The 24,566-nt window shown below is 37.4% G+C and overlaps 1 protein-coding gene across 1 annotated transcript in view; it reads right to left on the bottom strand.

The window, feature by feature from the left end:
* Positions 1-24,566, bottom strand: part of LOC120629327 — a 52,049-nt gene that overhangs the window by 1,144 nt on the left and 26,339 nt on the right. Inside the window, exons 3-6 of the mRNA XM_039898240.1 lie at positions 4,117-4,272; positions 2,348-2,500; positions 1,022-1,161; positions 145-370 (exon numbers count right to left, since the gene is read on the bottom strand). Of these exons, the coding sequence (XP_039754174.1) occupies positions 145-370; positions 1,022-1,161; positions 2,348-2,500; positions 4,117-4,272 (675 nt within the window). The remainder of the gene's footprint in view (positions 1-144; positions 371-1,021; positions 1,162-2,347; positions 2,501-4,116; positions 4,273-24,566) is intronic.

Raw genomic sequence — 24,566 nt, 5'->3', positions numbered from 1 at the left:
AATTGACGTTCATATTTTTCTATTAGCAGCAAGACATTTTTTAAAACCTTTGTAGTTAAAATTTACCAAATCAAAAATTGAATTTAACATGAGCGAAGCCGCGGGCAAAAGCTAGTTCTAAATAAATTAGACAGTTGAACTCACTGGCTGCACGTGAACAGTCTGTGGCTGCAAGTGGGTCGCAGTCGTCGTGGTCGCGTTGGCGGTGCGGTATCTGCGCAGGCGCTCGTCCTCCTCGCCGCTGGACAGACTGGACACGTCGCACGAGGAAGCGTCGAGGCGTCGCGCCGGCGAACACTGCGCTGGTCCTTGCCGGGAACTTGCGCACCTCGCCAGCGGCATTTCTTCGCCTTCCACGCAACCGGACAGTCTGAAACAGGCAATGCTCATAAAGCCAGAGTAACAGGTGCTATGGGAACGGACCTCTATTACCACTGGACAAGCTATTTTAGAATGGTCACTATAGTGATTTAAGGTTTATTTTTAACTGACTTTCTTCAGAAATCGGTGGCTTTTTTTTAAAATGTATTTTGGGTGCCGTCACTTAAAGACATACAGATCTGACGTAGAGTTTCAGTGACTCGGAAGTAGCATTTTGCGATTCAAATGGGGGCATTTAAGCTGTAATTTTTATAGGGCTAGTAAGGCCTGTTTTAATAATAAGCAATATTCTAATTGTATACGTATGGAAATACGAAGTAAATAGATATTCTTATCTTTTTATAAGCGATGATAGCCGTTTGGTTACGCTATCGGGGGGCCGAGTTTGAACCCGAGCACGCACCTCTAACTTTTCAAAGTTGTCTAAAGTCCATCGATCCGCACTGGGCCAGCGTGGTGAACTACGGCCTATACCTTTCTCATTGTGGCATGAGACCAGTGCCGAGTAATGGGCCGGTAATGAATTGGTATGATAGGATATTCCTGGATGTTTCGTAAATGGTGGCAAACAAAGATGACGTTGTGATTGTGTAACGTACAAAAGAGAGGGTAGGATTTTCCTTAATAGTCTTTCTAGTACCTTCTGTTCTCCTTGTGGTTGGTCCTCCGCCTGCAACATGGCTTGGCGAATATACAAAACATAATACGCAGCAAGCAGCACGCCAGGCCAGCCACGATGAGTGACGGCCCCACCAGACGTAGTGCTGGTGTTTTGAAACCCTGAAACAGTTTTGTTTTAACCTGAACTATTATTATAATATTAAGGATTACTTAAACGATAAAAAAGCTTGGGTGTGAATTGCTCTAGCTTCATAGCTTAATATAAAAAAAAAAATACCCGGTTAAGTTTGTTGTGGGCTCTTCTTAGACCAGGGCGCGTTTGAAACCCTCGTAGCTTTAGATTTAAGTTGGCGAACGAAGTTATCACCATCCCCTTACAATTATGTAAACAAATATGTATGAACGCTTCATAAGTGCCTGTGATAGGCCTACATGAATAAATAATTTTATACTACTTACTTGATGTGAATGATGGATTATGAAAGATTTTTACCTTACTTTACTTAGGTACCTACTCAGGCCGTTTCAATGCAGTCACTACCTGCACGGGTTGCACTGTCGCCACGCCATGTCTGTCGACACCATTCGTGGCATGCTTGGTATTATTACAAAACATTAGCAGTAGGCAGTTCGCGTGGAACAACCTCCCACAATTGCTGTACAAAACATGCCTGACTCCCCATCTTCAAGATAAGTAAGGTAAAAATCTTGTTAAATAATCCATCATCCACATCAATATGTATGCTACATTTTATTAATCCGTTAAAGACTCCAATTGTATCGATGATTAGGATACTATATATATTCCTCACACCTAGATATACTTCAATGAATTGCTAATACACTCTTCTGCATCACACGTACACGTGTACGAACCTCAACGTACGTGTATGGTACACGTGGACCGACCTCCCACAGTTGCTATACAAAACTTGCTTGAATCCCCAACTTCATCGCCTCACCATTTCATAAGCAGTATTTTAGAATAAACATTGTCTTCAATTTAGCATTTGATAAGTAAAAGACGAGGCCTACAGTGCAGTGGCGTGCATAGAAAGCACAGGGTATGCAGATGATACAAAATGAAGAAAATCTCCAGTATGAGTTATAAATACTTAAGGGTAGGCTTTTTATAACTCTTACAATGCCTATCCTTGTGTTTTTTGTAACTCGTACTGGAGATTCTTCATTTTATATCATCTCCATACCCTGTGCATACCCTCTATGCACGCCACTGCTACAGTGAGTGGCCATACGCCAGCCCAGCACACCTACTTAGATTCTTGCATCTCCTCTCTTCTGTCTCACTCTCCATTATGAAGCAAGAAAAATAAACACTTGTTACCTTGTCTCCGGTGCCGACGAAGTATACGACGAGGCCAAGAGCGAGTGTTGCCAGGCCCGCGTACAGGAGCCTTGCGACACCCCAGGGCTCCCCGCTCGCTCCCTCGAACTCCCCGTCCGAGTCCGACGATGACCCGTATGAAGCATCTCGGACCTATAAAATTTCAAGATATCTTTTATTTACTGAGTGATATAATCCATTGACACTATACTACGTGCTTTGAGCGTTAGAAGGAATCTAGCTTGATAACAAATGCAATATCTCAGTGAAGTAACTTAAGGCACACCGTGACGTCTAACCTTCGTCCTTTGCAGCGTTTATGTTTGCGTATCTACTGTAAGCGAACAATCATAATACTCTTGCTAGAACGCGCGCTTGTGATTGGCCGTTTGCTGGACGCAATTTTGAACGCCGCTGAAGACGTAGGTTAGATGGTTGGATGCGTACAGGCTAGGTCAAACGACCTTGCCTGTACGGCGACTTGTTTATTTTTTGGTTGAGAATTGAGACTTAAATTCCATCTGAAAAGTATAAGTGTGAAGTGTAGGTGATGTGACAAATATTTAAAAACTTCTACTAGGTTCAATTGAAAGTTCTATAAAAGCACGAACGTCCTCGTGTTTATATAGGCAAGTGATAATAAAGTATAATATAAATCTACTGATTTAGATCTCCGTGGTCCAATCAGAAATGTAAAGAAACGCGTAGCCTTATAAATAGCGAAGCTAAAGTGGCAGTATTATACGTATAGCTTAGAGAACTAACGATGTTGGAGCTTCAAGGTGCTGGTATGATGACCGAACACCGGATCCAGAAAAGGCAGCAGGTAGTCGAAAAAGTCAAGCTGATGTTGACCTGACTCTAATCGAACACGTTATATGTAAGGTGTCTGAGTGGAGTCGGAATTCAGCATGGAAAGGATATTTTAAATTTTTTGACAAGCACATGCTTGTTGCTATCTTGGCCAAATACCTTTTGCACAACACAGGGTACCTAGTTAGTACCACAGAGAAAGATAGTCATGCCAAAGACCAAAGGAGCCGTCCTGACAGAGCAATGGTATGGAAGTACGTGGCACGGAATGACTCCTTGCTGACCTAGTAGTAGTAGATCAGAACAGCAGCTTTTGCGCCCGTAGCCCCGATTACCATGCATTGCTATGGAATTTATCGCTTTTATGCGTGATAGAGCGTGAGATAGGCGTTCTTGTCTGTGCCGTTAGGTGCAGGAAGCATAGATTTATAAAATAGAAACCTACCCAGTACCCGAATAAATTAAAATTGCGGCCCTCATCTACGTTTTAGCAATACAATTCGCAGACTCAGACAAAGTAGGCCTGGGTTGTATAGAGGCGCTAAAATAATTTGTATAGGTCGCCGACATAGGATCCTACGCCGGCTCCACGGTTTTAGCATTAACGTGCCTACTGCAGGCCAGGCGGGACATTCGTAGCGAGCAATAAGTCACGCGGGATTGGCAAAGCGTCTACCGATTGAAACAAATGTTTGGTAGCCAAGCATGCCACCGATGGTGGCGACAGTGCAATTATTCGCAATACGCAGTGCGAATGCTGCCAGCAAGTGGCTGCATTGAAACGACCTGCTTACGAGTAGGTACCTAAGTAAAGTAAAGTAAAGTTTAGCATGTGAAGCGCGAAAAGAGTGACCTACCCAGAACGACGGTCTTCTTCCACGTAACAGCAGTGAGCTGGAGTAGGAACTTCAAAGCAGGCTTAAGCTGTATGGACGTGCTAGAGTCGTGTACGGTACCCGGTTGGTGCGATGCCATTTCCCGCGGGGGTCGCGCCGTGCGCCCGGGTGGTCGCCGAGCACGGAGCAGCGGCGGGCGGCCCCGCCCGCGCCCGCTCCGCCGCCGCCCACCGACAGCGCCGCCGCCTCCTGCCAGGCCGCGCGCCCGGCGGCGCACTGCAATACCAATGTTTGGTTCATTTCTCTATCAAAATTCCCAGATTAAAATCGTTAGATCTCGCCTGAATTTTAAAGAGACACGTTTACGATGTCAGCTATAAACTGTTATAAATTAATAGCTAGCAAAGACGCAAGCGGGTCACTGCTGCAGCTGTAGCCTTCGTACAAGTTTTGCTAACTCGCAATCAAAGAGTTTATTCCGAGAATCAAACTCTGTAACGTCAAAGTAAAACGAACCTAACGCCAGTCTTTTTGGAGTCGTAAATCAAGTACTTCTAATATTTGTTTTACAAACGTTGTATCAAAAGCCCGATAAAATTGTTGAGAAAGGAAAAGTTCAGATCAATGCAAATAAGATCTATTGTACTGGGATGCTCAAGTATTTTTATCCTCGAAAACAACTTTTTGAATGCGAGCGACCAATACTTGTACTAAAGGTACTGATGTTAAGTGAACTCCGCCGCCCATGAACTTCAACAGCACTAAGTAATAAATAATCCCATAATTATGTTTTCAGTCTCTTATGTACACGATGACGCGCTACGGTCTGAAAAGCAACGCCAATTCATACTTACAGATAACGCATTAACGCTCTTTAAACATTTCAGTCTCAGGTTGTAATAATTTAAATTTTCAAACGTGCGTTAGAAATACTTTTTAGGGTGCCAAGTGTGTGATTTCCTACCTACGTTTGTATTCAATCGCGCTAAAGTTAATGCCATCTAGTTACCATGCTGGGAAATAGGAACTCATATAAACGTAGTTATCATTTACGCGAATAAGCACCTTAACGTAGGCAGAAAATCTCACACCAGGCCCTCTTATACGTAGGCAAACCTGTAGATTATATTGACTCCATACGCATTTCAACCATGCTTTTCACGGGCATCCGTACCGTGTCGTTCACGCGTTCGCGTCGATACAATTGGTGCAATCTGCCGTTAAGACCACTAGGTACTGTCCTGTTCACATTCATTCGTAATACGCGCGTTTTCTGTGCGTCGTAAATACGCCTAAGTACGTCTAAGAGCACGTCATCAGTAATCGAGAACAAACTATTATTACAAATACTCCTTGTATTTATATCCTACAATATAAAGGCACCTCTTACACCATGCAGCCTAGGCCTCAAGTAGTGGGAGCACTTTGCTGTAGGAACGATTGCGTTTGAATAAAATCTTTGCGGAAAAAAATTACGGACTAGGCTTATCAGATGTTAAATTGAAAACCATTGCCTCATGTGCCTATAATTACAACAGCAATCTCTTTGTTTAGATTAGAACACAGCAATACAACTTGGCGGCGGAAATAAGAATGGCTGTAGTAGGTACTTCCCTGGAAGAGCTCTGTCAAAAATCCTAACTTCTACCTTCTACCTAATATATTGTAATCGTGTAATACTGAAACCATAATTAGTGGCGTAAAAAGAGACTGTCCTTAAAAAATATAGTGTCGTTAAAATAAATACAACTTCCATAGATAAATAATCAGTACCTACTCTGTTGCGACGATCTAACGATTTCAATCTTTGCGGGAATTGAAAATTTTTTATGTATGAAGTGAAGTGGTAACTATGGCATATAAGAGAAGAATTAAGTACCTAGATAGCCCCGAAGGCTGGCACGAAAAAATTTACAATATGAGTTAATACGCTATTAGAGCTATAGTAGAAATAAGATCGAAACAAAATTCATGTTTCAAATCTAATAATTTATAAGCACTTTTGAAAAATCAAGGCTATGTGTTTGTAGTGAGTCTACTAGGGGTTCGAAGTGTAGATTCAAAGAGTCAAATTGGCAAAAAAACCCCAACAGTAACTCTACAACATCAAAATGTTATAATTTAACATTTATTATTCCATAAACTGTGAGATGAAAGCGAAGGCCACTGTAGTGACCTTATCATTAGAAATAATCAATTATGACTAAGCGCTCTTATATAGCTAGTAATATGCCACAATACAGCTATAGCGTAATAGCGTCATAACTTATATTGATAACTAATTGGGATAGTCGAAAGTTACTTATTGAAATATGCTGTAAATATAGTGTTTTTAAAGAGCAAGCTCTATTAGACGCATTCTCTGTTTTAAATATTATGACTGTTTCGGTATAGTCTGTTTGATAGACGTAGTTTACTTATTTCCAAATATAAGATGGAATTTGTTTTTAAAGAATAGTACCTACATTCAAAATAGGGTATTACACAATATAAAACATAATCATACAGTTTGGGTAACAAACTATGCTGCACTTTTACTAAAACAATCCACAAAATCGTAGTGGCGTTTTCCTGCATTGAACACAAAATTTAGAAAAAATTGGAACTTACCTCCCTAATTTCAAAACTCAAATTTATTAATTCGTCTATAGCCAACACTCCTGGTGGAACTTTTATTAAACATAATTCAGCAGTGCAGCATTTGCAACTCTAACACGAGCTACCTTTAATCCATTTTACTTTGACGTTATAAAGTTTTTAACTCAAAAACTTGCGACCAACCAATGACTTAATAAAGGACGAAATCAATATTGGATTAGCTTTTAATTTTGCTGATATGACCGAGATATCATTATAAAGTTGTTGTTGGTGCCTTCTACTGCTAGTAGCGCTATAATAGCTGCAACAGACGCATCGTGGCAAAGAAACAACTTTATCGTTTAATTTTTAATGCCTTTAAAACTATATTCTTAATTTTCAATAGAGTGTAACACCCTATAGATATTTTGGAAGATCATTCGAAGAACTAAAGGGAAAACCATTCTAAGTAATAGAGTCTAAAATATAGAATTTAAGCCTCTAAGATAGGTATAGCTTACAGTTTACACTAAATACGTGCTCTAGAACTCATAAGACTACTGAGAGTGATTGGGGGATTTAGGGGTACCTACAAGGGTCGTTCTTTTAGCGAAACTGACCCTTATGTCCGTCTGTCAGATTCTTATTAATTTTATTGGCTTTAGGTTAAGAATGGTTCTACATACATTTTTTTATTGCGAATGAAAAAAAATATTCACATAAAAATTAATAGTAAAATAGAGTGACTATGAATTAGTGAATAGGGTTATCAGGGTACCATAGTATAAAAAAAGTTCATTTAGATGTTCCAAAATATTTTTTTTGTTAGCCACCATAATTTTTGTATCATCGTGAAAATTACAAAAAAAAGCATTCCCGCCTTATCCTTATTTCCGAAATATGAAAATCCGCCGTAAAATCTGAAATTTTTAGACAGTGTACATATAGTTTTGTATATATAATATATATTACAGGAAAGTAAAAAAAAATGTTTCATGCAAGAAGAGTTATATAAATAAAAACAAAGTATTTACAAGTAGAATAATATTTTTTTATGCGTTTTTGTGATGTACAAGTCAGATCACAGAGGCTTCCCGCGAACGGTTATGTACTTATAAACACCCAGACAATAAAAAAGATTCATGTTCACACAAACATTTTCCAGTTGATCAACCAGTCATCGAACCCACAGACGCAGGGTCGCTGGCCACTGCGCCAATCGGCCGTCAAATAATGCCTAACAATGCCTAATAAAGCCTAGTAAAAAGCCATCGATAATTCCTATCATTTATGGCTAAACAATAAATAATGTGGCACTAAAAGGTAAGGACGTGTTACATAACAAAAAATATATAAATACACTTACTCGTAGTTACTTACCATCATGTAATAAAGCAGTCGAGCTAAGCATTTTCATTGAATGAAAGCGAAATAAAATGCATACATAAGTCTTAAAGAGTTTTTTTATTCTACTACATTGTTAGCGAAGGATGTCGTGTACATAAATGTGACATTAGAATCCGGTGTAACACTAATTTGCTCCTTAGTAATTATCATAGCTTGATTTATACGCTAAAAACCCATTTGTATTGCGGCGGGCACGGCTCACGCTACCGAGTTAGGGTTGCCAGCCCTGGCAATTTCCTGGCAGTAAAAAATAAAGAGCTTTAAATATTAAATTTAATTAGCTAGATTAGTATTAAAATAAAATTAGCTTGGGTGTGAACAATTGCTCTAACCAGGTTGCTTCTTAAATATTTTCTAATGACGACACCAATGTGAGATGGTGATAAACACCCGGCTAAGTTTGTTGTGGGCTTCTTCTAAGACCAGGGCGCGTTTGGAACTCTCGTAGCTTTAGTTTTAAGTTTACGATTGTAGTTATTGCCATCACTACTGACTGCTATGTCATTTTGTATATAAGCAACGCATCAAAAGTGCCATCTATGTGCCTATTTGAATAAAGAAATATTTGACTTTGTTTGTGCTACTACTAGCATTTACTAGAGAGAGTATGCTCAGGAACTCTTCGATCTCATCCCGTCCTCACCATTCTACCAAGCAAGACACCGGGAGGTTTTTCATCCCTACGTTGTTAATATCCCAAAAACTGGCAAGAAGCGATTTGCATCTTTTTTTAGTATACGCATGGCTGTTTGAATTGCCTTTCCGAGTTCTGTGTTTCCTAATTCTGACAACCTGGGTCTCTTTAAAACAAGAATGAACAGGCATCTTCTGGGCAGGCGCGTTCCATCTTAGGCCACATCTACACTTTCTATCAGGTGAGATTGAAGTCAAGCACTAATCTAATCCTGCCTACCCAGCGTGGTGATCATGGCCAAACTCTCCCATTGGAAGAGGATAAGGTCTAGGCTATTAATAAAAATCTACCTGTAACCCATACAAACAAGAACTGCATGAGATTTAAAACTTAATAGATCATCACGACTCCGGAATATTAGTTTTCAAAGCCTCCATCGATAGGTAACTTTTCTGTATATCAATAAATAAGGACCGTGAAAACCTTTTTTTATGACGAACTTATTCCAACTTTTGAAATTACTACAACTGATTGTGTTTACGTCACAAATTGTGTCACAAATAATATTATTAAAACTCGTTTATATTTTCACTTTACATAATTATGGTAGGTTTACTTTAGTATACAGATGCTATTTACTTAAAAACAATTAAAATGTATCTTATTCTGTCTATCAAGCTACAATGTTGTTGTGGTAGATAATGCTTTAGTTTTTTTTTTCCTCGTCAGACTGTTTAATAAATTACTGCTAAGAAGGATAATAGCAACTCTCTTGTGATGGCAAATATAACTGTTGTGCTAAGAGATGTCTTTGACGTTACCAAATTAGTAACGTTTTTTATTTCATACGTAAATCACTGCTCTGGTAACCCTAAACTGGGCTCAGCAACTCACTCCTTTAAATTCAGCCTTTTTATACCATATAAAATGTTTATAAAGCAATTAGAGCACGTATGCTCGCTATCCGCGGCGCTGAAAGGCTTTTAAAAATTCAAAAACCATACAGACTTACATTTATACTGTATTGTTTTATACTGAATGCATATATTTTTAAATTCATCATATTTTATCATTTTCATTAGATTAATAATAATATCGTTGTACCTACAAAAATAACTCAATAGATTCACTTGGCGGGCAATTGAAAAAGCTATGGCGAAGTATCTCTACTTGATCAAATTAGAAATAAGGGGATCCGTAGATCTGCTAGAGGTACCATCATAGCTCGCGATGCTGAATTCGAAACGGAGAACAGATGGACTTACGGTAGCGGACCATAGCGTAGATAGAGAGACTACATAAGACGAGTCATAGGGATCCTCTAGGCGCAAGCTGTACAACTCACAAAACGGTGGTATTTGGAACACCCCACAAAAGAACTAAGTCCAGACGTTCTATTGGTTGCCACGATGACGATGATCAAAAATAAGTTCTGGTGATGTGAAAAAAGAAAATGCGAATGTGGGGAAAAGGACAGTCGCTATAACGGGACATAATGTGCGTTCTACCAGTCTTGACTTACCTACGGCCGGACGTGAGCACTGACAGCGAGACAAAGCGTAAATTTCAAGTCTCAGCGTGCTAAGGAAAGAGCTATTTAACATACACAGCAAAGTCCAGACTGAAATTATTCGCCAAAACACCCAAATAACCTATGAAGCTCTTAAGGCTATCGTGCTGAATTGGTAGAAGGCTGGTTACGTTTGCCAGAGGGCCTTTGGACTTATGAGTCGAAAGGCCATTGCGTCTCCAACTTTACAAACGGAGTTAAGGGTGCCCCCAACTACCAAAAGTCGACGCAGTACCTATTACTGCGTCGACTTTTGTAAAGTGGATTGGATGCGATGGTTGAGAAAAGAAAGTGTTGGCACTGCTTAAAAGCTTCAGCGTTAAAGCTTCTGTTCATCTGTGAATTTGGCCCAGAGATAGTTTGCAGATTGAAGATGGAATACTTTTTATTAGGAAAAAGAACAAGAAGGATCAAATTCAAATTTAGAATTTCTTTATTCATGTAGTCCTATCACAGGCACTTATGAAGCGTTCATACATATATGATTACATAATTGTAAGGGGATGGTGATAACTTCGTTCGACTACCTAAAGCTACGAGAGTTCCAAACGCGCCCTGGTCTAAGAAGAGCCCACAACAAACTTAGCCGGGTAAATTCGAACGAACATTAAATAAAAGTTACGTATATATACGTCTAAGTAACAAAATTTATGTTGATAAAATAGCATAGATAATAATCGGCCCCGAAGAAGACAATTATCTCCTCGAAGAAAAAATAAAAATGTATTTTCTCCTACAGCTTTTTAAACTCTCAGACCATTGGCGCACAAGTGGAAATAATATGTATAGGCCGGGGTAAACTTCTCCCTTTCCATGTTCAATTGTAGGGGTATAATCGGGGATATAATTTTGTCTGTTGCCTGTGCTAGCCCTGCTGGAGATAGAAATAAGATTAAAATGTATCTTATATAATATACCAGGTAAACGGTTGCAGCGGGTTTATTAAAGAACGTGGAAGAAGACACGTTTAAATTAAAATATTTCTAGTTTACTAGTCTAGCCCATGGAAAGCCCCATTCCCCTCAGCACACATAACTTAACACCACTGACAGTTAAAAGTTCCAAATCCAATTCGAAACTTGTACAAACAAGTCACGATCTCGATAAACATCGGGCAACGTGAAATAGAGCAATAACCAGTGTATTTGAGGCATTACTCCATTGCCTATTGGCTTGCGACGATATTTCATGCCATAATGGATAGATACAGGCTACAGAGGTTAAAATATACGCCTTCTTAAGGGGCAATAAAAGGGAAATATTCGGAAAAAGTGACCGTTATTATTTTTGGTTTTTTCTTTTATTTTATTGCAAGTAAACGCTTGTTTGCGGGCTTGATATTGATGGACGATTGCGAAAGAACATCGTGTTTATTCAGTAACAAAATACTTTAAATTCATATGTTGATACCAGTTCATCGATTCTTTATAATTAGTATCGTTAACTAAGACGATGAATGTAGAGTGAGTTTGATTTGACAATGTGAGATGGTGATAACATCTCACATTGTCAAATCAAACTCACCAACAAACCAACCAACCACCAACCAACAAACAAAAAAAAAAACAACCGGCTAAGTTTGTTGTGGGCTTCTTCTTAGACCAGGGCGCGTTTGGAACCCTCGTAGCTTTAGTTTTAAGTTGACGAATTAATTTCACAACTCACTCCGATGTCATATTTTACATGTAATGTACTCATCAAAAGTGCCATCTATGGCACTATTTGAATAAAGAAATATTTGACTTTGACTTTGACTTTGTTTACTAAAGTGAGTAGATAATTATTTCTGTTCGAATTAATTTTATAGCTTTATTAGAATCTACTGGTTTAGCACGGGGTGATGGCAAGAGCTCATTCCGTGGAGGCTGGGAAGGGCACGTGTCTGGGATGCAACGTGTGTCGATACCCTAGCTGCATGACACATCCAAGCCTCCTCGTCAATGGTGGGTGCGGCTGCTACCAGTGCCGAGCTGGCCAAGAGGAGTAAATATGAAAACCTTGATAGCAGTTTCATTTTGGTGCCATTCGGAGTAGAGACTTTGGGACAGTGAGGACCGGGGGATTTAACTCTTTTTAAAGAATTGCCATAATGGTTAACTAGTCTACCGGTGACCCTGGAGCGGGCAGTTACCTTGGCCAAACAATTAGTTTGGCAATTCAAAGGGGCAATGCTGCCAGCATTTTAGGTACTCTGCCTCGCTGTGGTGGTTTCGAAGACTTTTTAGATTTTATTTAGTTTTAATTTGGTTATTTAGATTTTTTTAGGTGATTTATGTTTACGAGTAAAATTATATGATGCGTACACTGATATTACATCAGTGAATACATATTAAAAGTTTAACTCTTAAGAAAATAATAAAAAACATTTATTTTTAATTTTATGGTGAAATATAAATAAACTGGATTATTTTTGCATAGACCACCCACCGGCCACTTAATTAGGTCTTTATTTAAGAGGATATCGTACTCCTATTAATGTCACACTGCCACAACTGCTAACAAGGTGTGCCTACAGGATTTGCAGATGATATAAAGTAGAGAAAAGCCACAGTACGAGCTATAAAAACTTAAGGGTAGGCTATTTATATCTCGTACAATACCTACAATTAAGTGTTTTATAAATCTGTGCTGCAGATTTTCTCCATTTTATATCATCTGCATACCTTGTGCATACTATGTATGAACGCCACTGGCTGGTACTTAGCTGGTCTTATCTCTCCTAGGAGATCCCGAACCACCATCGTTCACGCGAGCGGGTATTATCGTTTTTAACGCATATCTATCCATCGTTTTCTATATAAAAATTTTTAGCAAGACGTATGTACTAAATAGTATAACTATTTGAATACGTACTCGATAAATTCTATACTCGCAAGGTGAATTGCCATTGTTCGTTATATTAACCGTGTTAATTGAAAAATGTCTTGCCGACACGCGATGTTCTACTCCATATGTCAAACCTCTATCTAAGTATATGACTTGTACATACAACTCCTGAAAGTACTCGAAATAACACGGAAGTATATTTCTAGCTCTTCATAAGGGCTCCCTGGAAAAATATGTAAATGAATTAATGGACAATTTCGACGACCTCCCTGGCGCAATGGTAAGCGCTGTGAATTTAAGGAGGTCCCGTTCTTGGCATGGCCAATTTGGGAATTTCTGAATTTTCCCTGGTCTGGTCTGGTGGGAGGCTTTGGCCGTGGCTAATTATCACCCTACCCGATTAGGGGTATGACTACCGTACTCCCTAACAGGTTAGTCCGCTAACATCTTAGACTGCATTATCACTTACCACCAGGTGAGATTGCAGTTAAGAGCTAACGCGTAGTGGAATAAAAAAAATTAAAAAAACAAATTGATAGGTAATAGCTATAACCCGCGACTTAATCCGAGCTTCTTTCAAGTGTTCATGAACCGGTACCGTTTGCTTTCCCGGGGTAAAAATTATCATATGGCTATTTCCAGGGTGCAAGCTATATATATATGCAAAATTTTATAAAGATCGATTTTGCTTTTAAGCCGTGCATAAATGAAGTAAAATTATATATTATTAAATCGTGAGGGAAACGTCGACGGTTCTTCTCCGAGTATCCTATCTAATCCGTGTATAGGATACAAGCTGTCGCTGTGCCAAATTGCGTAAATATCGGTGCTTTTGTTCGCCGAACAGAGATTATAAACAAAAAAACGGGCTCATTTTCGCATTACAATCCTAAATACTGACTGCTACACGCGAAGTTATATGCGTTTTTTTATAAAAACCCAGGAAAAGTATCCGATATCCGCCTCAGGATACAGGTTTCTCCAAGTTAAGTTTAGCTGTGACACCATGCATAAGTAACAGCTACATACATTTTAATCCCCCACGAACGTTAACGTCGCAGCTTCTCCGGGATTTTAAATATCATGTCCATTATAAATAAATAATAAATAAATAAATATACTACGACAATACACACACCGCCATCTAGTCCCAAAGTAAGCGTAGCTTGTGTTATGGGTACTAAGATAACTGATGAATATTTTTATGAATAGTATACATAAATACTTATAATATACATATAAACACCCAGACACTGAAAAACATTTATGTTCATCACACAAACATTTTCCAGTTGTGGGAATCGAACCCACGGCCTTGGACTCAGAAAGCAGGGTCGCTGTCCGCTGCGCCAATCAGCCGTCAAATCAATCTACGTTAGTGCCAAATTGTTTCAAGATCAGTTGCAGAGTGCAGTTGTTAAGCCAAACATAAAAAAAGTAAGTAATTAAGTATAGATACAGATTGACCCATGTTAGTGATGAGTTATTGAACAGGTTCTACGGCTTAACGTATTTCTACGAAGGTAACTTAGCATGTAAATTGGATTAGGTACCATAACTTCCCAAACTTCGGTCACCTATTTAATTACCTAGTTGGATCAATGTTGTAACTTAAATCCTTTTAATCAAGTGATGTATTTAACAATTTATTTAATACATTATGATATTTCCCTCCAAATAACTTGTGTTTTAGAACTTCGAATTCAATTTCAGCGGGCCGGGTTCGAATCTAATACAAACCATTTTTTTTTAATAAATAGATAAATTTACTACACAATAATACATACATCGCCATCTAGCCACAAAGTAGGCGTAGCCTGTGTTATTATGGGTACAAGATAGCTGATGAATATTTTTATGAATATTCACAAAAATATTCATCAGCTAAATTCTTATAAATACTTATAATATACATATAAACACCCAGACACTGAAAAATCATGTTCCAAACATTTTCCAGCTGTGGGAATCGAACCCACGGCCTTGAACTCAGAAATCAGGGTCGGTCACCAGTCGGCCGTCAATTAAAACATCTCTTGCTTCAACGGTGAAGGAAAACAGTCAAGACGAAATTTGCATGCCTGAGAGTCCTCCATGATGTTCTTAAAAGCGTGTAGAGTCCACCAATCCGTACTGGGCCAACGTGGTGGACTACCGCCGTAACCCTTCTCATTGTGGCAGAAAACCCGTGCCCTATAGAGGGCCGGTAATGAGTTGATATGATGATGTTTTTTATTATTATTATATCATTTATTATTTTTCTTTTTTTTTTTTAATTATTAACAATGCTTAAGAATAAATTAAAAAACACTATTAAAAATATATAAAAAAAAACACTTCCACCCTCCGCTTGCGGGGCTTTTGAATGCCCAAGCAACCGGTGGTCAGGGCTCCAGAGTGAGAAACCTCCTCACAATACGTGCCGTTTCAAAGACTACTGCCTTCTGTATCCGACCCTTGATCCAACAACCAAGCGAAAGCTTCTTGAGATGTTGGTCGAAGCTTTTCGCGAGAAGAAGATGATGTTTTAGTTATTAAAATCGGAAATTATGAGTGAGCTAAGTTAAGCTATTGCATTACTCCTCTATTAGTAGATTCAATCCTTCAACTTGGAGTAGCGTGGAGGTTCGAAGTTCTATCTTTCTATCATGTGGGAATAGAGTCATTTATACAGTGGAAATGGCCTAATTTAAAAGTACCTTAAATAAGCTTCGGAATATATCATGGTCATGTTCACCTATTTACGAATACAGCCCATAGAGTTTCCACGGGCCGTACCAGCTGTGTGCCAGCACTGGATCAAGATAAAGTTGAACTTTGTAATACAAGTGAACTTATATTGCTTTTAAGTATGAATATTACTATTGAGTATTCGCATTCCAAATTTTGTTGAGTTCCTATAATCTAATACGAGTATATTGTTTTATACACACTCTATGCCAAATATCAAGTTGATTGGTTTTAGGGCGTAAATGAAGGGCAAACAAACAAACACAATTTTGCATTTATAATATTAAATAAGGATTGTGTACTAGCTGTTTTTTTTAAATCCAGTGGAAACCGCCCCGAAGCCTTTAGTCCTAAGCAAAATATTAAAGATTACTAAAACGATAAAAAAGCTAGGATATGAATTGCTGTAAATTAATAGCTAAATATAAATTAACTGTGAGATGGTGATAGCAAAAAAATAACCGGCTATGTTTGTTGTGGGTGCATTTGGAACCCTCGGAGCTTTAAGTTATCACTAGACCCTCACAAGTAAACATATATGCATGAAGGCCTCATAAGTGCCGGTGTTAGGCCTGCATGAAGTAAAGCATTTTGAATTAACAAAAAGATATTGCTTTGCTGAAATCCAACTGCGCACGAATGAGATGCAAAATTTGGACAAGAGAGTGTTATTGGTCGTCTGCTTTGTATTATTTGTGCTATTTACCTGCAGGCAGGACGTAGATAAATATATGAGCTCGCCGATTTATAAATAAAGATTTTCTTCACTGGCAGGAAATTATTAGTTGACGAGTTTCCGGAGTGGTGCTCCACGCCTCTAATGCTCGGGGACGCTCGATCTTGGTTCTACGTAATTAAATACGTAGTTACCCGTACACTGCGTGATTTATTAAATTTTTTCTTCTACGAACACAGAGAATTTGTTCGCTGCTGTATTAATAAAAAAATTAATGATGGTATTATATCGGATATAATAAATGCTCAGTCATTGTTAAGAGAGAGGCGCTTGTGTTTTTGACATACAAAAAAAAAACTGTCAAGAAATGCAACAATATCAAGAGCCAATGAACCAATAGCTGCTACTCTACTCTGCCTACAGTAGCAGTAAGAAAGGCCGTAATGATGTAGTAAATAATGCCGGAATATTTTTTTCTTTATGGTATATATATATTTTTTTAATTTTTTTATATTACGATTTAAAATCAAATCAATTTAATTTTAAGTATATAACTTATGCAACAACAAAAACGACAACTTAGTAAATATAATTGTATAAATTAGTGAAAAAATAGTTATGTTATCATTGATTAAAGTCCGTTTTCACTAACGATGAAAAAGGCAATACCTTCATAAGTAACGCCTAATCTAAGGTGATTACTAGGTATCCATCCAATTGTTAAACTTTTCTTTTTTTCTATGTACTTTTTGTGGTGTGCTTTAAAAGTATATTCTTTCATTCATTCATTCATTCATTCATCGATCAACCTACACCAATAGTTATCAACTAAGAGTTGGTGAAACGTATTTTTCCTATTGAAATCGCCTGACTCATTAGGCATTCAAATGAAAAAGGGCTTTAGTATATTATTACTGATATTTAACGCTATAAAGTAGATACACCCACCAAATATGGCTAATTTTGGTTTTTTGTATAATATTATTATTAATCACAAAAAGTATTATATTATATTTCGTTATTGTATTCATTATATATCTTTTTGCAGATTTTTCACCAATTCTTTAACTAATACTTAATGTTCATTCGTTCATTTCATTCAATATTGTCAAACATGAAAATAAAAATATATTAAAATGCATATAGTTTTTCAAAGTCATAGTCAAAGTCAAATATTTCTTAATTTAAAATGTCTTTAGGCACATAAATGTGGTCTGTTTGACGCGTAATTTACGGAAAGAATATTTACATCGTAGTGGGACGATGGCTATAACTGCATTCGTAAACTTAAAACTAAAGCTACGAGGGTTCCAAACGCTGCCATGTTTTAATTTGTTAGACGGCGAAATCATTCTGAAATATGTATGAATTGTGATTAAATACGATTCACCTTTAAATTATTATTTTCGTGCAAGTCATAAACCTTTTTCGTTACCGGGTTGAAAGACATTTTAACTTTACAAGTAGGTAGCTAACTGTAATACTACAGTTAGCTACCTACTTGTAAAGTTTAGTCCATTTTATACGGTCATAAAAAGGTGTTGTAATTTTTGATTTTATCTAATGTATAATTTAAAATGCATGAACAATGTACTTAAGGGTGTGGCGTGTAAGAAACGATTAATGTGCTTCATAGAATAGATATAAAGAAAGGGCATTGGCCTCTGAAGTAAACAACAGCATAAAGAAAGAGTAATATAGACTTATTAGTCACATAGTGCTGTTTAGACTAATTTGAATAAAAAAGCTCACATTCTTTTCGTTTATATATACTTGTAAATTTTAAACGATAAGCGAATAATTTTAATTAATAAGATAATAATTCTTGATGTAAAGTGATTAGCGTAGCCTATAAATATTGACATAATTTAATTTACCTTAAATTCTATAGGTGCATTTACTTCCGTATGTGTACAAGGTTATATAAAAACACCAGAAAGCTCTCGGCCTTCTAGTTCTTAACATTAAAACTAACAACTTTGGTTCGACGTTTTTTCATAATTCAGTAATAATTTATTTCATACAATAAAAACAATTCTGTTTCTGTAAAGTGACATTACACTATGAAACCAAATACATGTGATTGGACAACGTAACGTAGTAACATTTAAAATATTTAATATTTCACAAACTATCGAGTTAAAAAAAGTCGTTGACCAGAAGTTGTTAGTTTTAATGTAAACAACTAGAGGCTTAAGAATTTGAATTAGATTTTTAATAATTATAGCAAGAGAAAATTTAATAAAAAAAAAAAATTATGAAAGTTTTTTTTTGTTTAATATTATTATATTATTATTAATATTATATTTAACTTTTAGAGTTATAAATTTATTTATATTTTATTTATTTTTTTACCTTACTGGTATTTTTTATTTAACCTTGTACACATACGGAAGTAAATGCACCTATAGAATTTAAGGTAAATTAAATTATGTCGATATTTATAGGCCACGCTAATCACTTTACATCAAGAATATCCGTCGCTTATCGTTTAAAATTTACAAGTATATATAAACGAAAAGATAGTATATATATGTAATTTAATACTAAAATAAATAATTTATTTTATTAATTTTAAAATAAATTATTTCATCATCAACAGCCCACAAGCGTCCACTGCTGAACATAGGCCTTTCCAAGAGCGCGCCACCACCCAAGGTCTTCCGCCTTTCTCATCCAGCGGCTTCCAGGCACCTTTTTAAGGTCATCTGTCCAGCGGGCTGGAGGTCGTCCCACACTGCTGTTTTACGGTCTCCACTCCAGAACACGTCTGCCTCAACGGCCATCGTTGCTACGACAGACATAACCCGCCCAACGCCACTTCAACTTGCTTACCCTTTGAGTAATGTCGGTGACCTTGGCTCTCCTACGGATTTTGTCGTTGCAAATTTTATTCCGAAGAGAGACTCACCAACATAGCTCACTCCATAGCCCGTTGCGCGACTTTAAATTTGTGGATCAGGTCGACTGTCAGTGTCCAAGTCTTCGCTTCATATGACATTACAGGCAGGACACACTCGTTGAAGACTTTCGTCTTTAGGCTTTGGGGTATCGGCGAATTGTTCTACTTGATCGGCTACTTGATGCAGTTTACCAAAAGCTGCCCAGCCCAACTGAATTCTTCTGTCAGCTTCCTTGTCGAAGTTCTTTTTACCAAGTTTTATAATATGACTTAGATAGTTATATTCTTGGACAACTTCGATGCTGACATTATCGACGGTAACTAACTTTGGGATGATATTTCATTATCAAACATTTCATTGCATTAAGCGCACATAAATTCGAAAAGATGAGAGTGATGTGCGCGGGTTCGAACTCGGTCTCCCAGAAAGTGACGCTGAAATTCCAAGCACTATGCTACCGCTTATAGCATATTAATGTTACAACATTTTGGAGATTTGATATATAAGTGTAAAATGTATATTTCATAAATCACAATTTTCAACAGCACACAAGCTAAAGCTCGGTAAGTGGCTATAGCGTACAGCGAGAGAAATGCATCACTAATTTCATATTAGTTGGCTTGAGCCGTGAACCTTGCATCATTCACTGGGTCACACTAGCGATCTGTCATGCGACAAAAGTGTTCATTCTTCAGGTTTATATCTATTAAATAAACACTATGTAAGCCCATGAAAGGGATCAGCCTCACTTACCTAACGACATAAAACATAACCTCAAAAATGTAACCTAACCTAAATGCGCGCGTTTTTTTTCTACGTAAATTTTCTACTTTATAATGCCCTGGAGATCAAAGACTTAAAAGAGAAATGTAACTGAAAAAATTATCCGAAAAGGTTTGAGGCGAGAAAACAACAACACAACTTCAAAAACTCGATATAACCTTAAAAACCCAACCAAACTAAAATTAAAAGCGCGTGCGTTTAAATTTTTTCTCGGTAATTTTCAAGATCCAAGAGCAGCAAAACGGGCGAGAATAGTAAATACGCTCCGTAACTGTCATCATCATCATCATAATCATATCAACCCATTACTGGTTCGCTACCGGGCACGGGTTGGACCGCAGTCCACCACGCTGGCCCCGTGCGGATTGGTGGATTCTACACGCCTTTGAGAACTTAATGTTGAACTCACAGGCATGCAAGTTCCCTCACGATGTTTTCCTTCACCGTTGAAGCAAGTGATATTTTAATTGTTCAAAACGCACATAAATTAGAAAAGTCAGAGGTGGGATTCGAACTCAGCGTCCCGGAAGTGAAGTCAAAGAAAGAGTACAAGATGAAAACAAAAACAAAAACAAAAACATTACCTTAAAAAAACCCGAGCTAATCTAACCTCAAAGAATTTATTTTACGGGGACAGGCCCGGGATCTTCGGTGATATACACAAAAAAAAAAGGTTGCTAAGCAGAAAGACTCTAGTCTGTCAGAACTCTTAGAAACTTGAAATAGAGTAGCTCACTGCTTGCGCAGCGGATTACGTTTCAATCTCGACCTTTTGAATAGTAAATTTTCCCCGAAGTAGAACATCAATGGCTGCAATCACTTAAATCTAGATTTACGAAACACAAACAAATCTGGGACATTTGTTGTCTAAAGAACCAGAATATACATATTTTTAGTGTACAATGAGCTAGGTATTTTATAATGTATAGATTAAAAGACTGGGTGGGTTACGTCAACATTCATAATAATAGAAACATTGTAACGTATCTATTTACTTTTTTACTTAGCGTTTTAAATTTAGCCATTAAATATCACTTGTTCTAACGATGAAGAAAAACATCGAAGAAAACCTGCGTGCCTGAGAGTTTATTTATTTATGAGAAAGCCAACGTGTAAACAACCTATTTTAATATATGGACACATTTAACAATTGTTTTATAATGTTGTACACTCCACTTAAAGGCTAACTCAGCATGCATAACACAAAAGACACTCTCTCTCCACAATGTTCTGGACGTGTGAAGACCTAAACTACTACTGTGCCTAAAGCCTTCCCTTTTTTAAGAGGAGACCCGTGTCCTGTAGTGGGCGGATTAAGAATTCATATTTATCGTCTTTTCCATTAGTTCGATCGGTGTAACAACCCGAAAAAATATTCCGATTTCCGAGGTTTGACGGCCGAGTGGCGCAGTGGGCAGCGACCCTGCTTTCTGAGTCCAAGGTCGTGGGTTCGATTCCCACAACTGGAAAATGTTTGTGTGATGAACATGAATTTTTTAAGTGTCTGGGTGTTTATCTGTATATTATAAGTATTTATGTGTATTATATACATAAAAAAATATTCATCAGCTATCTCAGTACCCATAACACAAGCTACGCTTACTTTGGGGCTAGATGGCGATGTGTGTATTGTCGTAGTATATTTATTTATTTAGTTCACCTAGGCCTAATAATAAACTAGTGATATATTTCGATGGCAATGATTTAGAGTACTCTTTCAGCATGAATTACCTCAAAGTTTCAAAGTCAAAGTCAAAGTCAAAAATATCTTTATTCAAGTAGGCCCACAGGTGGCACTTTTGATGCGTACATAAGAACCACACGGTAGTGAGATGATGGCGATAACCACATTCGTAAACTTAAAACTAAAGCTACGAGGGTTCCAAACGCGTCCTGGTCTAAGAAGAAGCCCACAACAAACTTAGCCGGGTGTTTTTTTTTTTTTTTTTGTTATCACCATCTCACAATGTCATTTTAAATTATTAAAAGAGCAACCTGGTTAGAGCAATAATTTACACCCAAGCTTTTTTATCGTTTACGTAGTCCTTTATACTATAATAGGACTTTTCTATAAGCTTACGTTTAATACAAACTTTGAACTTTTTAAGAGACATCTCCAAGATGACAATTGGTAGTTTATTGTAGAATTGTATGCAATTTCCTTTAAACGTATTATGAATTTTATGTAACCTAGTATATTGCACTGTAAGTTTATTCTTACTTCTAATGTTTAAATTATTGCAGTCACATTTTTTCTTAAATTTAGAAATGTTTTTATGAACGTACATAAAATTTTCAAATATGTACTGACTATACACTGTCATTATTTTAAAATCTTTAAATTTATCTCTCAATGACTCTCTCGGACCCATTTTGTAGATAGAACGAACAGCCCTCTTCTGCAGCACGAAAATAGTGCTAATATCAGCAGCATTACCCCAAAATAAAATTCCATATGACATAATGCTGTGAAAGTAACTAAAATATACCAGTCTCGCAGTTTCTACGTCGGTCATATGGCGTATCTTCTTTACCGCATAGGCAGCAGAACTAAACCTGTTCGATAAATTATTTACATGAGGGTACCTCTTGATACAAATAACTAACGTTTCCAATTAGCCCGTGCAGTTTCATATTTGCCATTCCTGTTTGCCGTATAGCCCGATTCTAGCTGGGGATTTATAATTTCCTACGAGAGTCAAACGTTCGTTTAGCTATTGATCAATCATAGCCCGTGTGTGGAAAGTTTGTATGCATTGGGTATTTAGATAGCGGGATTTTTAGGGTACTATTTTTTCAACTTTTTCTCTCTAGGGAAGAAAAGTACCTACCCTCGAAATAAGAACTTTGTACCGAGTAACAACACCGTGTATGTCGCCCACTGTCAAAGTAACGAGGAAGGAATGTTTTACTTGTCACCAACATAAAAATGTTTTAGAAAGTAAGTAGGTAAAAGCACCAAGCTTTTAAGCTTTTTGCCTAATTTTCATTGGATTTATTTTTGAAAACAGTTTTTTTTGTATTTTTTTTAGCTTAATATAAAACTAAAATGTAAATATTGCTTTGAACAAGGTAAGGATATTTAATTTAAGCATAAGAAAAGAGGGGCTGGTCGATCACCTGTTTAAGCTATTCTTTCAAAAGATGCTTACAAAAGCGTTTGATCGTTATCATCATTTTACCTGATAAACATCCACTGCTGGATATAGGTACTTGTTGCGACACCCTTTACTAGCATGTGTTTGTGTGTCTCTGAGTGTGTGTACGTGTACGTGTATTGTGTTTGGATATAAATAATATACTTATATATTTTTTAATTTTGTTTTATTCCACTACAAGTTAGCCCTTGACTGCAATCTCACTTTTATTTATTTATTTATTTATTTATTTATTTATTTAAGAGCACTAACAACATGCGTATTACACGTACTTGGTGGTAAGTAATGATTCATTCTAAGATGGTAGCTGGCTAATCTGTTAGGGAGTATGGTAGTCATACTCCTAATTTTCTACGAGTGGTAACTAGACACGGCCTCCCCACCAGACCAGACCAGAGCCATGGAACCCACTTATAAACCACAGAGCTCAAGACTACACGAACACGGTCGTCAAAACAAATTGAAATCAGATTAACGTTTGATACGTATAAGTATGGCTTCAAATTAGCCTGCGTTAGTAGGTACGTATTTGCTATTGATGTTTGCTGTAGACAGCGTTTCTAACCGGGGATTTATAGATTTCTAGGAAAATCAAACGTTCATTCGTGCAGCTATTGATTTATCCGCGTCAACACTGGAAAACTGAATGCAGCTTGCTCTTCTTCCACGCAGCGTGTTCGGTATGTTTATTTAGACACTAAGGAATCATGGTGCTGGAATTTATACACAGCTAAAAGCTGATTTTTTGTTTACAACAAACTCCACATATGGGTGAATAATGGCTTCAGGACGCTGTCGGGCTTGCCCTGGGCTTTCTCGGCGTCAAATTTGGGCAAATGTGATGTGATGACTCCTATGCCGTTATGAGGAAGAAAACGTCATCCGCTTTAGCTAGACTGTGATCAAGCTCTCACAGTATCTCGAACATAAGCAGGAATTCTAGATTCACCGATCCTACAGAAATTTACGAGTATATCAGTTCAGGTGCGGAGTTAACACAACGAGTCCGAACTGATATAACTACATGATTCAGTGGTAACTGCATTGAATTATTTATTTATTTCCGATTTATTATAGCAGATTGTACTAGAGATGGAGGAGATGGAGCTAGAGATGTGGTCAAGCTCGGAGTTGTTCGTGCTCTGAGACCAAAGTCCGACCATTTATTTTTGTAAATTGTATATTATATATATGGTTATTATTTGTGAAAACTTCGCTAGCGCGATGCAGGATCTGTGTGGCGCCATCTAGTTAAGTAATGTGGAAACCGCCACAGGATTCCCCTCCGAAACTGGAAGCCGTACAA

The sequence above is a fragment of the Pararge aegeria genome, chromosome 14 (genome assembly GCF_905163445.1).
Source record: "Pararge aegeria chromosome 14, ilParAegt1.1, whole genome shotgun sequence".
In the NCBI taxonomy this organism is placed as follows: Eukaryota; Metazoa; Arthropoda; class Insecta; order Lepidoptera; family Nymphalidae; genus Pararge; species Pararge aegeria.
The sequence above is the reverse complement of the archived record's forward strand: the minus strand, read 5'-3'. Positions and strand labels throughout refer to the sequence as shown.